Source organism: Bacillus rossius, chromosome 10 (genome assembly GCF_032445375.1).
Source record: "Bacillus rossius redtenbacheri isolate Brsri chromosome 10, Brsri_v3, whole genome shotgun sequence".
NCBI classification, from domain to species: Eukaryota; Metazoa; Arthropoda; class Insecta; order Phasmatodea; family Bacillidae; genus Bacillus; species Bacillus rossius.
Window position 1 is genome coordinate 10,405,458 of NC_086337.1, and position 16,274 is coordinate 10,421,731.

General features: G+C 36.3%; 1 protein-coding gene across 2 annotated transcripts in view; it reads left to right on the forward strand.

The window, feature by feature from the left end:
- The first annotated feature begins 1,583 nt into the window (after positions 1-1,583).
- LOC134535776 (ubiquitin carboxyl-terminal hydrolase 8) overlaps positions 1,584-16,274 on the forward strand; it is a 203,561-nt gene continuing 188,870 nt past the window's right edge. For both annotated transcript variants that reach the window (XM_063375026.1, XM_063375027.1), the window contains exons 1-3: positions 1,584-1,869; positions 8,266-8,496; positions 16,054-16,187. In XM_063375026.1, the coding sequence (XP_063231096.1) occupies positions 1,769-1,869; positions 8,266-8,496; positions 16,054-16,187 (466 nt within the window). In that variant the 5' untranslated portion in view covers positions 1,584-1,768. The remainder of the gene's footprint in view (positions 1,870-8,265; positions 8,497-16,053; positions 16,188-16,274) is intronic.

Sequence of the window (16,274 nt, forward strand, 5' to 3'; positions counted from 1 at the left end):
GACACTACATACGACGGTCGGCGGTCGTCACTCGTGGCGTGCGCATCTCTCTCGTGGGCTGTTGGCTGGGAGTTCCCTGCCACCTATTGGGTAACCAAAGGCTGGCAGTGCGCGGGGGATTTGTGGCTGCCTGGGTGCGGCCTAGCAGTGCCATCTGCTACCCAACGTGTCCCGTGGGTGGCGGTTATGGGATCCCAGCACGAGAGTTGCAAAATTGCTGGAGTGGCTGCGAATAACCAATAACAGCCTGCGGACCACTGGCCGGCCTGGTGGAGTCGTTATCACGGCTATTGGGGTTAAAGGTAGCCTGGATGTAGCTCGGCGCATGGCTGGAAGCAGTTCCGTCGGTGAAGGCACCGCAGGGGAGCTCGAGGTGCTGAAAAAAATGTGAAGTGTAGACGAACTGCGGGCTGGAACTTGCGGAGCTGTGGACTGCTGCGCGCGCAATTGAACTGAAACACATCGGAACTAAGAAAGAAGACACGGCGGTGCCTTCAAGTTGGGGCCCTGTTGGAGCCAGTGGTAGCCCTGGGCGGTGCGACCAGAAACCGTCCGGGGGATTTTGGAGGACAAGAGGGTCCGACTCGCAAGATACTTCATTCGCCTGAACGAATTATCCCCACTCTGGCTTGAAAGGTCATCGGCTGTTGACTGGAAGAAGGAAGAAAGATGGCGCAATGCCAGGCTGCCTTTCGCTCTGTGTGCCTGCAGTTCGAGCCGGTCTACTGGCTCGAATGCTCATTGTCGAGAGCACTTGTGCTCTCGGCAATCTATCTTAACTGTGGCTGCCTGGGCAGCTGGCCTGGGCTGACGAGTGAAGTCACCCGTCCCTGGGGGCGCATGCACCCCTGGCTAATAATAACCCAGGACTGCCCAAATATTGAAATGAGGGCCGCAAACCCCAAGCACCCAACCCCTGCATGGTTGATTTTTCAGCCCCGCCCTAATCTTCTTACATGGACCCTCTTCCCTCTTGTCCAGTAGTTACCTGCTTGCTTAATTCATGTTATTTGATCTCCGCATGACCCATCCCATTGTTTCCCCTGTGTCTAAGCAGGTTTTACCTGGGTCACATTAGTTAGCTTTTAAACTAGACGACCAATGGGGCGTCAGCCATGGTGCCAATCGTAGCCATGGCTGGCCAGTAAACCCCAATTAGCACATGATGCACGAGCCCTTGTCCTGCATGATTAAAAACCTGCATGGTAGAGTGTATAGGCTTCGGCTTGAAACACACTTAGGACCTCCCCTATCCTGGACCGTCCCCATACACACTTAGAATAATTTAGGCTAGAAAAAAAAAAAGAAAATCACATACGACTTCGGCACACAAATGCGCCTAAGGAATTTTGACTTCAAGAACGACTTTGAGCCATTATAAACCTGGCAACCGAACATGCACGAACTGTTATAGCCATAATAAATAACCATAACAGCTAATTTGGAAAAAACGAACAGTCTAATTGGCCAAAATACGCGTTTCACAAATGCACTAACGGTGTAGGACCAGGCCCAGCCGCTAGAATGCGCTACGTGAAGGGTCACACTTATAATTTGGCGTTTATTGTCCTACTAAAATATTTGTCTTATAAATGGTGTTGTGTTGTCCGTTGGTTTTGTAAGTCATCTGTCAAATAGAAAAGTACTTGAATCATGTTTATGACAACATCAATATACTGTATAATTGGATGTAGTGCTGGCTAGAAGAAATAAGATAAGTTTTCATAGCTTATTAATTAGTCCGCATCGTTGAGAAATTTCAGTGAACATGCCAGAGAAAAAACGTAAAGAACTTTATATGGGAAAGACTATATTGGATTTGCAAAAACATTATGATTTATCAAAACTAGGCTCAGCGAAAACCAAACTGTTAGTATTTATTCTCTTATTATTTAAATTAACATGAAGATAATTCTAATGTGTGTTGCCGGTACTAGTTGTATTTTTGTGTGTGGTCATTCTTTTGTATTAGGATGTAAGGTTGTAGAGTTATAGTGTTACATTTGATTATTAATCAAACAAAGTTCCAATCTTCAAAATCTCTTGACACATAAATAATGAAATTGTAGGGTGGCTTTTAACGGTTTAAAGGAAGTTCAGAAAGTCTATCATTTAGCCTATAAAAAAAGAGTTTAGGTAAATATATAGTTGGGCGGTATTTGCGAAAACAAATGTTAAAAATCCGAAAATACTTTTATTCTATGCTCTTTAACTTCCTCTTTGCAATAAAAGCGGCGGAGGTAATAAATTCCAAATACTTTAGGAGATATCAATTTTTAAATTTCATCACAATTATCGCAGTGTGTTCATGTGGCTTTCACCATTGTTTATTGTTTACGAGCATCTATTTTTTTATTGGATAATGATGTTACGTGATTGTTCGTGATAGGCTAGAATTCAAATTAACCAATAGGTGATTATTTACTTCATTTATTGTTTAAAACGGTGTTTAATTACCACCTCCAACTTAGGCGAGTTTTTAATGTTTCTAACTTTTTAAGTCTTGTTTTTTATTGTTGCGCAAGTAATAAGTAACAAAAAATTTTTACGTGAGTTGTTTCTGTTCATCCTTTGTCCCGGTTTGTTAGGTCAGGTCAGTTACATTATAAATACTTTAAAACTAAAGAACCATTGAAATAATTTCATATTATTTCTAATGTACGCTTAGTTTCAAAGTATTTATAATGTAACTGACCTGACCTATTCAACCATTTTCATTAATTAGGCATTCACAAACACACGGCAAAATAAAAAATGGCGACGGTTGAATGATAAACACAGGTCTTGTATGCAAAATAAGAACGGCGATATCTCCTAAAGTATTTTGAATTTCTTATCTCCGCCACTTTTAATGAAAAGAGGAAGTTGAAGAGCATCAAATAAAGGTATTGTCGGACTTTTAACATTTTTTTTTTCGCAAATACCGCTCAACTAGGTACATATGATGAAATTTAAAAATTCGATATCTCCTAAAGTATTTGGAATTTATTACCTCCGCCGCTTTTAATGAAAAGAGGAAGTTGAAGAGCATCTAATAAAGGTATTTTTGGATTTTTAACATTTTTTTTTGCAAATACCGCTCAACTACATATTTACCCTTCATTTTCCCAATGAAATAACAATGGGTAAAATAGGTAAATATTATGCACAGGGTTCAATCAAAACAGAGGCAATTAAAAATTTGGGTTAACATCTTACAACACTGCTCTTCCACAAAGTAAAAATAAAATTATGAAAGTACTGTTTTGCAAAACTAGAGACCTTCCTTTATTTACCTTGAAAACAGCATTAATAAATTCCTGCTATTTTCTGAGAAATGAATCTCACATTTAAATACCTGTGAATTGACGCTGCCACCGCCATTAAATGTTTACCCGTGTTGGTTTGTTTTGATGAACTTTATTCAAATGTTGTAAATGTTTGATTAGGTAAAGTTAGCTACATTAAAAATACCTCCAACATTGTGGACGGTATATATCGTCTGGTAAATGTGTAAAGTTAGTTTGTTAACCCACGAATACTTATACAAATGTCGGTAAATATGTAGTGGGGCGGTATTTGCGAAAAAAAATGCTAAAAATGCTAAAATACTTTTATTCTATGCTCTTTTACTTCCTATTTTCAAAACAACCGGCGGAGATAAGAAATTCCAAATACTTTAGGAGATATTGAATTTTTTAATTTTGCAATACAAGACCTGTGCAACCATTCGAACGACGCAATTTTTTTTATTTTGCCGTGTGTTCGTGAATGCGTAATTAATAAATTGGTTGATTAGGTCAGGTATGTTACATTATAAATACTTTCAAACTAAGGTGATATTAAAAATAATGTGAATTAATTTTAATTATTCTTTAGTTTTAAATTATTTATAATGTAACTGACCTGACCTAACCAACCGGGACAAAGGATGGACAGTAGGAACTCACGTAATTTTTTTTTTACTTATTACTTGTGCAACAATATTCAATTCAAATAACAAATAAGACTTTAAAATTAGAAACGTTAAAAACTCACCTAAGTTGGAGGCGGTAATTAAACACCGTTTTAAACAATAAATGAACTAAATTATCACGTATTGGTTCATTTGAATTCTGGCCTATCACGAACAATCACGTGACATCATTATCCAATAAAAAAATAGATACTCGTAAACAAGAAACAATGGTTCATGCCACATGAATGCACTGGTATTGTGATGAAATTTAAAAATTCAATATCTCTTAAAGTATTTGGAATTTCTTAGCTCCGCTGCTTTTAATGAAAAGAGGAAGTTGAAGAGCATATAATAAAGGTATTTTCGGATTTTTAACATTTTTTTTTCTCGCAAATACTGCTGAACTACATATGATGAAATTAAAATTTTTTATATCTCCTAAAGTATTTGGAATTTCTTACCTCCGCCACTTTTAATGAAAAGAGGAAGCTGAAGAGCATATAATAAAGGTATTTTCGGATTTTTAACATTTTTTTTTCTCGCAAATACAGCTCAACTACATATTTACCCAAATGTCTTTAATATATTTAATATAAGCATACATTTAACAGCCTTTGCAGAGGTATGGCAGAAGAAGCTGTGATGAACCAATTTTCTTTTGTGGCATAGCTAAATATTTTTAATTGTGTCAAAATTATACAAAATTATATACATGTATATCCCCCTTCAAAAAATCAAAACCAATAGAATATTACCACTATGTGTAGACAAAAAAAATACTGTAAGAAATAATTTAAATAACACCTATTCTGAATCAGGAAGAAAGTTTTCTCTGCAAACTGTATCATTTGCAGCATTGCTGTCACTAACACATCCAAAATTTGTTATTGTTTTATTTATTTTAATGTACATTTTCCCATCACTTCACGTAGTTTCGTCAACATAAACTATACAAAATGGATTAATTGATTACAAAATTGATGTATTTGTTTAAGATGATCCTCTCTCCAAGCTGCTAATTGAGTGTCAATCATAATTTTTCTCTTTATTTGACACTTTTCCCATCCGAACCCTAGCAATTTCAAAAATCCTCTAATGTATTCTCTGATTGTGTTGAAAACGCAGTCATCTTGCAATGACTTATTTAACTTTTTTAATGCCAAGACCAATTTTTTTATAGTATAAAACTCATGAATTTTTCCTCTGTAGCTTACACTGACAAGGCCGCGGCTAGTCCCTGTTACTAGTGGCGCGTCTCCGGCTGCTCAGGGGCAGTAGAGTAGGGTTCGTGCCTCGTGGCCTGGGGATCTAGCTCTAGCCTGCCCAGGATGATTTCAGGAAATAAAAGTCAGTATGAAGTTTCCGGGTTTAATGTATGGTAAAACACACCCTTTACATGGGGCTACCGCGGTCCCGCCTGTGGCAATCTCAGTAAAGGGCGATGCCCGGTTCCGCGCGCTTTAGTTTCCCCGCACACTGAAAGGGGCGTCTTACCCGTACTGTAATCGCGACCCCCCAGATAGGATGTAGCGTCTGTGTGACGTCTCTTGCGGTATGATACCAAGAAAGGCTGCGCCGGTGCTGTGCGTCCGAGACCTATGGCTTTAATAATAACCTGACACTGACACAATACGACTAACTAATAACTAACACATGGCGACTAGCGTCAGGCACGATGGCTCACATGTAATTGCGACTAAAAATGGATGAAAAAAGAAACAATAAGAGCTATTATTAATATCCAGGAAGCGCTCCTAGACGCGTCCCGCGACCGACACAGATTGGATGGCGACTTGCTGCGTTGCCGACGCCGGCCTCACCCGAGCTGTGGAGCGACGTCTCCCGCGTCCACCTCCCAGCGTCTCCCGAGCGCGACTGCCCTCCTCCGCGAGCCCGCGCAGCGGAGAACCACGGCCTAGGCGCCCGGTGTATAATATGAATAAAATAAATAAAAAATAATATGACCATAAAAACAAATAAAATATAAAATGAAATACAATACAATATAAGTACCTGCAAAAGGAAACACAAGTCTACACTGCACCCTCGGCGAGTATAACCACTTCCGCGAAGCACCACTTGGCAGGAGAAGGCATTGGCGTGACATATAGGCCTGTAAGAGTTAAGGAGGCCTTTGGGCCGACGTCAACTCTCTACCCAAATTTTATTTTTAACTTTGCAGCACTTACTCATTTGTTTTAGTTTGTACATCAATTTATGCAATTATTTTATTCACTGAATTTTGTTGCAACATGTCCCATACTTGTCCCCGCAGTAGCATGTCCTAGTTTGTACGAGATTTAAATTCGGACATAGAAACCATTCCGCAAATGGAATTGCGTAACGTTACTGCCAGACAGCCTTCCTTCCTGACACTCATCGTGGGACCTCCCAGAGATGTTGGGGTCTGCGCAGTTATAGGGATTTTTCTCTTTTTCAAAATACCTTCCTCATTTCTATCCTGTTATCTGATGGTTCTCATAAACATCTTGACTAAAATTTTCTGTTGCTTTATTTCCAAAAACTAGATAGAAATTTTTTTTTTTTGGAAATGAACATTGGTCTGCGATAGACAGACTTTCTTCTAAATCTACTTGAAACCAGTAGTAACAATCATTTTGTAAATTACAAAATTTCAAAGTATTACTAACCACTTGATACCAGTTGCAACTGGATTTTTCAGTGAGGTGGGGAAGTTATTGTAACATAAACAATCCAAAGGAAAATAAAGTTAGCAGGTTAAATACTACTTATAATATCATAAAGCTACTAGGATAAATAACATAGCCTTAATTGTATCAATTATTTTAATACCGTCTTATAAATAACTCCTACTTTCAACAATAATTACATATGTAATTAAATAGTTTGCATTAATATTGATAGTATTCCAAATAAGTTTAATGTTTTTAGCTACACGCACCTGTCTATATCATACAGTTCTTATTTTATCAAAATGTTAAATTTATTGCAAAGTCAGCTAAACTCCATCGTACTGTTGTGAAACCCACGTGAAAATTCACAATAAACTGCCATTGTTGGACGCAACCCAATGCATTAGGACTTTCACCCACTTGGGCATGTAGGGGTGAAAGGATTCTGTGAAGGTTGTCTGAGTTTTGCTGTGGTTGCAAATAGTTGCCAGGGTTGGTTCACTATAAAGTGTAAAAGTTTTTTTTTTTTTTAAATAAAAAAATCAATTGCTCTCCTCCACTCGTTCCACCACCATTGCAGATCTGCGCAACTGTGGGTCTCGGAGCACAGGGATCAAGCTAGAGCAGACCTGCCGTGGTGTTCTCGAAGCTGCTGGGGTTCTTTCAGAATCGCAGTCGCACCCTTTCACGAAAGGATGCCTATTTGTGGAAAGTCACGGCTACGTGAAGACTCCACACGCTGTAACTCCTTCCCTGTTTTTTGACTTCTGAGATTTTATTACCTGAAAACTGGGCCTGGATAAACTTTCTAAATTCCAAATACCACGACTAATAATTCATTATTTGTATTCAGTTTGATTCCAAATATCTACTTATACTTTGATCTTAAAATTATTCTATTTTGTTTGTGTAATGTAAGAAAATGATAGGTTTTATTAAGTTGGTTATGCTTAGATTTAGTAATTTAAAACTGAATTAGAAACTGAGTTGGGGTCAAATGAATTGTACCATTATACTTGCATGGGCAGTATTTTTATTTACAAAATTTCAAATGTGTGAATTATTATGAATAATGCATAATGGTTCACTATGGTTTTGTAGTTGGTTAGTTAAAATTTTGTTTAGATTTATTAGAAAGTACTTAAGTTTTAATGGCCATAATTTTTTTACATTGTATTTTAGCTATGAGATTTTAATTATAGTGATTAATTTTAAACATGAGTGGAGTGTTATGAGTCTATGAATTGTATCATTTTGTTCTTACATGGTGCCTAGAGGAAATTCAAACTTTGCCACAACCATTAAAGTATGTTCAGTTTTTTGTACTGTAAATTATTTTTTTGAATCTATCATTCAATACATACTGTGGTAGGATTCCTTTAATTAAAATTAGCATATGATGTCTTTTGACAGTGATTTAAAATTTTTTTGTTAGAAATGAATAATAAAGAATTGTCAAATATCTTAATTTTTCAATTAAGATAATGAGATATGTAGTTGGTTCTTATTAACTATTTAATTAAATCATTATTTATATTAATTCTTACTAAGGGCATCGTTTCCTGAGAAGATAATTGTTTTCTTTAGTTTGGCTTTCCCTGCAAATTTGTAGTTATGCTCATGTGCCCATTTTTTATGTGCTGTTTGGGTGATCATATGATTTCACTCTTTCAGACTATGCAACACTGCAACTAAGTTGTATGCAGAGGCTGAGAAGTATCAGAGAGATGGTGATGAAGAAATGTGTTACATTACCTTAATGAAATTCTTGGGTCTAGTGACAAAAATCAGATTGTCTAAAGATTATCAAGAGGACAAAAAGTTTGTTATAAACCTGCTGGGGCCACATAGAACACAGACTGCCCTGGAATGGGCAGAGAGACTTTCCCACAGTTTGGAAAACCGGTAAGCAAATTGAAAATTGCATCGCCAAAACCATTGATATTATTTATATTTACTGCAAGTGATGAAAAATTGTTTTTTATAAGCAAAGTTCTGCTGATTTTTTAATTTAATTTTACAAACATTGTATTTGTTTGTTTACTGTGAACATACATGCAGTATCTATACGAGAGTATACATATGTAATGCCAGTGTCTCGTGTAACTGAGGTGGTCGTCTGTCTCGTCACAGGGATGTTGAGTGACGCATGCAGCTGGGAAGTAAGGCCTCACTCAGGTGTGGCCAACATGATGTACAAGTGTAGACAGATTCGTGTTGCGTTGGTGTAGGTGTGACTGGAGGGCCTTGCACAGTTTGTCACATACATGAGCAGCTCAGAAATACAAGCTGAAGTTTAAAATGGAACACTTAGGAATAATGGACGTTTGCACCAAGCAGTTATGAAAGTGTGGAAGGAAAAAAAACCCAGTAAATTGTACTTGCATTTTTGGTATTATTGGTAAAGAAATATTTTTTTAAATATATCATTGTTTCCACAATGGTGGTTTACTTGGACATTATTTTGTTTGTAGATTAATAGTCTTTTAGTAATTAGTTCCACTTCATAGCAGTGAGTGTGATTTCTAGGCATTTTTTTATTTAGTTATATTGTATTAGTTGACAAGCCTGCTGAATTATCGATTTTGTCGACATAGTTCAGAGTGGAATATCAAATGTAAAAAATTTGAAAAGGAGGGTGCTTGAGAACAGGAAGCACCGTGCTGAAATAGAAACGGATAGCGAGGATAAACACCTGCAGAACAGTAAAGCAACTTGGCAGCTGAGGTCAGTTGTCAGAGTACAGTCTTTATTCTTGTAATATAAATGCTAACCTGTAAAACATTTTTTCATTTACCATTTAATGGCTTGGCCACGTATTTCACTTAGCTTATAACCAACAAAAAAAATCAATTTAAATGTAAACGTCTTCTTTGTGCTCTAGTTGTCAATACTATTTTTTTTTAGTTTAGTTTAATTTAATTTATTGCTTTTTTTATTAGTAATTTTTTGTGTAGTTTTTGTATAGGTTTTCAAAAAGATATTAGACAATTTAATTTATGTTACACAAAAATATAATGACAACAGATTATTTGTGCAAACAAACATATATTTTTGTTAATCTTCCATTATCTGAAACATCATGGGGTTTACAGAAAGCACAGCAGTCATGTCATGAAAAAATAAAGCACTAAAAACAATTTGCAATTACATGTTAACATTTATATAGACTACGAGATAATGCCCGGCATGCATTGCAATGCCTCAATCAAATTTTTTGACGTGACATCTAATAAATCGATGAATGCCGGCTGCACGCACGAAAAAGTGTCCCGTAACGCACATTGTCCCACTACGGATGTGTCCTGTTATGCTCATTGTACGTATGCATGACATCTCTCCTCCACTCGATTAGAACAACTATCGATTTGACTTTTCAATCATATTTTCGTCGTTTGAATTATTAATATTATGTAATTTAACGATCGTCCACACAATTGGTACGGTTATTTAAAAGTAATGTTGAATATTCAAATACTTTTTAACGAACAATGGTGTTTTACAGTTACACATAATAATTCAAATTACACCCGGGATCTTTATCACAATGTTTTAAAAAATATTGTAACACATTATAAATAAGATAAATAAGTTTGGTGCATTTGGGATGTGAATTTGTTATAAAATCGTGTTATAAAAACGAAATATTATTATTTCCCTACCGTGAACAAAATTTATATATATATATATATATAACATCTGAAACTATTATATATATATATATATATAAATATATATATATATATATATATATATATATATATATAAAACATCTGAAACTATTATATCAAATATGGCCTCGTGGCGATGCGGTTAGCATCGCTGACTACCAATCCAAAGGTTGATGAATCGAATCCCTGCCGCCGCTATACTTTCATTTTTGTACTTGTAAAAATAAATACGGCTCACGCGACACTACAAAAGTAATAAACATATTTGAATTAATGAGTGCAAATAAAAGTAAATTTATCAATTAAATTGTAGATTTCATTTTACTCCTTCTTTGTATCCATACAAAATAGTGATAATTCCATAAAAATGATTCAATTTTATTCATAAATGTATGCAGAGGTAGATTTTATCATACAAAAGATAGAAAAATTAAAAAAAAAATTACTTCCTCAAAGAATAACATATTTAAAACGAACAATGGTGTTTTACAGTTACACATAATAATTCAAATTACACCCGGGATCTTTTTCACAATGTTTTAAAAAATATTGTAACACATTATAAATAAGTTTGGTGTATTTGGGATGAGTATTTGTTATTAAATCGTATTATCAAAACGAAATAATATTATTCCCCAACAGTGCTGCTATCTACGGTGACGGACGCGAACCGAATAAAACGCGATATCTATACGCTATCGCGGGAACCAGGCACGGAGAGTGCAGTAATAATAGGTTATGTTACAATTGACTAAAGAATTATGGTGATTCATATAATTTATGATAGATATTTGATTACAGTTTATTTATATGAAAACTTGTTCATAATTATATTTAAACTTTATAGCTAAACGCCAGTTTTTAAAATTAATTACAAGTCATCTACACGTGAACTGTTTTGTCGACTGTTTATAAAGTGAAGTGAAAAAAATGTGGTTTTCATTGCTTATTACAACAAGAATTTCGGCAATAAAGGTTAATTATTCTTCCATTTTAAAAATCTGATTACTAGTATAATTTCAAGTATTTATTCTTTTATTATTTATAAAAGTATTCAATCATTTCATCAATATTTTGTTATGACGTCACGTTAAACTATCGTCCGTAAACCGACTTTACAGACAACCAATTTTTTTTTTTTTTTGTAATTTCTTGATGAAGTAGGTACACAGATACTGTCATTGCGGGTTTTTTTTCCGGATAGACTGAAAATGTGTAACTTGGGCGCCACCACGTGTAGGGGCACGTGGACCCAGCCGTAGACTCCTCGCTCGGGGCCGTGACGTGACCCGTGTGGGGACTAGGCTCGACTCCCCCTTTGTGCAGTAGCACTAGTGGGCTCTCAAGGCGTCCCACACGCCTCGGGACTCAGAAGATTCCGCACGCGGCTGCTGAGTGAAACTCTCACAAGTCTAGGGAAAGCTCTTTATTGATGTCGAGCGGCACAACGAAACAAAATGTTACATAAGTAATTACGTGAAAAGAGTTATTCACTGATACACTGAAATAACATGGCAACAAGAATATTACCCCGGCTTAAAGGCTGACCAGGTCACCTCGTGGCCTGGCCTCGAAAGTTCGTTACGTATTAAGAAATAAAATATCCAACTGGATTTAAATAATTACGTTAAAGAGCCATCCTCCTGGGGTAGACCTCGAGGAAAAGAAAATGGTTTAAGAAATAATTATGAAGCGACGGATGTTAACAGATCAGTGAAACTAAAATATTGAAGTCGACGAGGCGCGTGCAGGCCTTCTACCCCGGGCGGCGAACAGAAGCTGACTGACGAGGCCCGGGCATCATGGCCGCCGGGAAGCGTTAAGTTCCCGTTATGTTACCAGATATCCACCTGGTAACATATTGACATGAAAAACCCTCTTATACATTAAGCAAAAACTGACCACAGTGATTTATCATTACCAAACTTAACTTATTTTTAATTTATTCGTTAAAGTTCAAAAAAATAGTTGGGGGTAGTCCCGGGGTTGCCCGCCTGGGGCGCTGCACCATCCTTACTAACTACAACTTAAAACATAAACACTTAGGAATTTAAAAAAAGATGAAAATAAAAGGTTTGCATTACAATTACTCGTTATTTTAATTACGTTTTTACGGGAAGGTGGCACTGAAGCTACTGCCTCTTGCAGGGCCAAGGCTCACACGCACACACACTTGAACACGGGGCGGGAGGTTTGAAATAGAGGGTGGTGTTGGGAGGAGAGGGGTGTCGACGGCGTGAGGCACATCGGGCTTAGGGAGGGCGTAGCCCCTGTCGACGTCAATACAAATACATATATATATCTTTCTTTATCTGTCTATGTATATCTCTAAATTACACTCTCTCTCTATCTCTCTATATCTCTATCTGCATATTATATATCCACCTCTCTTTATCTATCCATATATCTCTTGTATAAACCTATATCTATATATCTATATATATGAAAATATTAAAAATCTAATGTTTTTACCTACCAATATTATATATATCTTTTAATCTGTCACAGGTGTGACGTAGGTATATAAAAACAAGCACGTATTCAAATGTAACGTTGTGTCAAAATTTCAAAGTAATTGGTGAAGAACTTTTGTAGATTTAAGATTTTGAACATGTAAACATATACTTTTTTATTTATATAGATAAAATTACTTCATCCGTTCCTTGACCCGTGATAGCTGGACCGTTAATTTCATGGTAGAACTGCAATTTGTAGCTACAGTAATGGTCGTGGTCATGGGTAATGCATTATGTCATCAATACTAAGTTCTAATAATTCATTGCAAAAGATGGAACTTGTGGTAAAGTTTAGTGTTTTATGCTAAACAATGCAAGTTAGCAAAGTGAAGTGTTTACTTTGGCACTCCATGGCTCACTCTCTGTGACAACCGGTCGAGCTGCTCATGCTCAGGTTGTGTCCAGTGCTGATCTGGCCACCAGGCGGCACCTGTTCCCATTTCACGGCTTCATTTTCTTAATGCCTGTGTACCTGCTAGCTCTCGGTATACGGCATTTGGTAGGGCTGATTTCGTGAATGGTACAGAAGTTGCATGGTGCTTCCATCTGTGGCGGATGGCACAAACCAAAGTTCACAAAGCAAAGGGTAATTTTATAGTATTAACTATTCAGTGAATTGTAACAAGTCTGGAAATATTTTAATAAAGTTCTTGTCGAAAATCGAATATAAACCCGGAGTTTAGTATTTTCTCTAGTCATTTTTGCTTTCATCAGAGCCATTTCATTATTTAGTTAAAATTTTTGCTCTGAAAATCAAATGATTCGACAGTCGACATAGCTGCTCTGGCAGCAAATTCTAGGTGGTAGCAGAAACTATTTATTTGAAAACACGATTTGCGCATATTTATCATACTCTGCATTATCTTAAAGAATTCTACATTAAATTTTGTGTCAGAGTTTCTTATTATAAGTGTATTTGCAACATGGAAAAAACATGAATTTGTCTGTTACTGAGGTTAGATGTTACACTTCCCTGGCGAGCACAGAAAGACTTGCTCACATTTTAATTTCTGTAGAGCAGTTTGTTAATACTTGTTTTAAATACAGTTGTACTGTATACTAATTTTTGTTTGGTTTTTCCCATTGACTTTTCAATAATCCGGCAAAACCACCAGTCCATCGTTCTTACCATTTATTTTTAGTCAGTTTATAAAGGTAGGCTAGGTTTTGTTGAGATATTGCAAGGTTGTAAAAATTATTTTTGATAATCTGTTTCAAAATGTGCACAGGTATTCGTAATTTGTTTAGATAAAATTTTGTGTTATAGAAAATCTTAAGCATTAATGTGTTGTGTAATGTATTAAATATTTTTCAATATTTATTTGTGCTTATTTTGGGCAACATTTCACTGAATTACATTATTTGTGTTTGAATAAGCTTCGGTAATAATTTCAAACATATGCATTTCTGGCATCGTAGGCAGTGACACAGTTGTGACTTTGTTTGTCTTCTGTCAAGTTTATTTTTTGTTAGACTCACAATTCTTTGAACTTTGTCACATGGAATTCCTGGGAAATATGCACTGTTGTACACTACCGTAGTAGAATGTTTGCTTGACTTTAATTTTATAACTTATAAAAAAGCACTATGCAATTGTGTGAAGATTTTATTGGTGAACATCATGAAAAATGTATTTACGAGCCGTTGTGAAGCTGACTTTAATACAGTAGAACCTCACATATCCGACCATGACGGGACCGGGCCATGGTCGGAACGGCCAAAAGGTCGGATATCCATAGGAGCAAAAAAAAAAACGCCTTTCCCAGCTATACAGCGTGTACAGTAATACAACTTTATTTGTAAAAATGTTGCTGTATACATTTCAAACATTTACTTTTGTTAAATTATAAATGAGACGATAAATACAATGTAAACATACCTTATTTAAAGAATTCAGTAATGTATTTTTGTTTCAGTTTTGCCAAATCTTGATTTTGCAGAAGTGTCCCTCCACTTTTTCTACCCACAATACATTACGTTACGTTTAAAAAAAACACAGAACAGTACAAGATTATAGTAGGAGCACATTCTGCACCAACAATCACGGCTGAACTGAACAGTTTGCGACACGAAGACATATTGTAGATGCGTCACTTTTTCAAGTCTGAACAGGCTCGCCAACCACGGAGACTAGGTCGGATATCCGGAGGAGTCGGTTGTGGGAAGGTCGGATATGAGGGGTTCTACTGTACAGTATTGTGCTGTGATTGGTCAGTTGAACTATGTGTCTGCCTCACTTTTTGTAAGCAGAGGTCTCAACATTGTGCAATTACAATTAGTTGTCGCTTGATCATTGTACCGTCCGGTCACATTGTAGGCAGTTCACAATAAATATAAAGTAAATTGCAAGATTTTACACGTGCTAGTTGGGTCCAGTGGAGAGCCTCTTTTGGGGCTTATATTATACCTTCCTCATGACCCCAGACGCAGGAATAGTCCAAAACAATGCTGTCATTCCCACAAGCATTGCTCAAGACATTTTCACTGTGTAAATATTTCTGTTGGTGGCACTTGTCTGAAGGTATTGTTGAGAGATGACAAAATTCTGTGAAGTCTGTGTAGCATCAATTTTGGTATTTATTTCCAAAGATTTGAAGAATAAAAATCAGAAAAATATAAAAAAAATTTCTTTATCAAGTTAACAACCTGTTCTGAAATCAAATTAAACAAACATGAAAAGCATAAACTTTGTACCGTTTGTGTCATATTTTCGCTGCAGTGCTAGAGCTACAGTTGTTCATAGCCAATCTGAGCGAGCGATTACCAATTGCATCAGCTAGCAGGCCTTCTCGTATCAAATTCAGTTAACAAAATTTATTAAAAATATGCTACTATTGAAAAGCTTGTTAATTTATGTCTTACTGACTTTTATCCTTAATTGCTTTTACACATATAATTTTGGTAAATTTATTTTATTTGTAACTTTTCTATCAACAGTTAGGGCTAGTTAACTTTATAAATAGGTACAACACAAACACAGATACACACTAAACAAACATAAGACTAACTTCTAGGAACAAGGTTGCGAGGTAGGCACTGCAATGTAGGGTAGACACTGCCCAAGTCAGTACTTTTTTTAATAATAATTTTTCACTAGTGTTTTGATAGTAGATACATGTACAAAGAATACAGGTTGAGGGACTTGGAGGGTACTGATGTCTTAAAACTTAATGTGTTCCCTGCTGTTTGACTTCTCATGTGCAGTTTGGTGGCTGTGTTGTGAAATGTAGTGCGCGAGTGTTTGCAGTTGTAGTGCAGATTTGTGATTGTTTCAGGTATAAACTAAGGGAAGAGATTGAGCAGTCTCAGCTGGCCAATAAGATCGTACCAGATACCAATTCAAAACCAAACAATGCAAAGTCCTTCAGTAACACAAGCTCTCCAAAGAACTATGAAAATGCCATTCAAGGTTGGAACTAATTTTATTTGTAATTGTAAAACGGGAGGGTTTTTGTGTTTTGTCTGTGCTTCATGTGAACCTGAAGTGCTGCTTTGT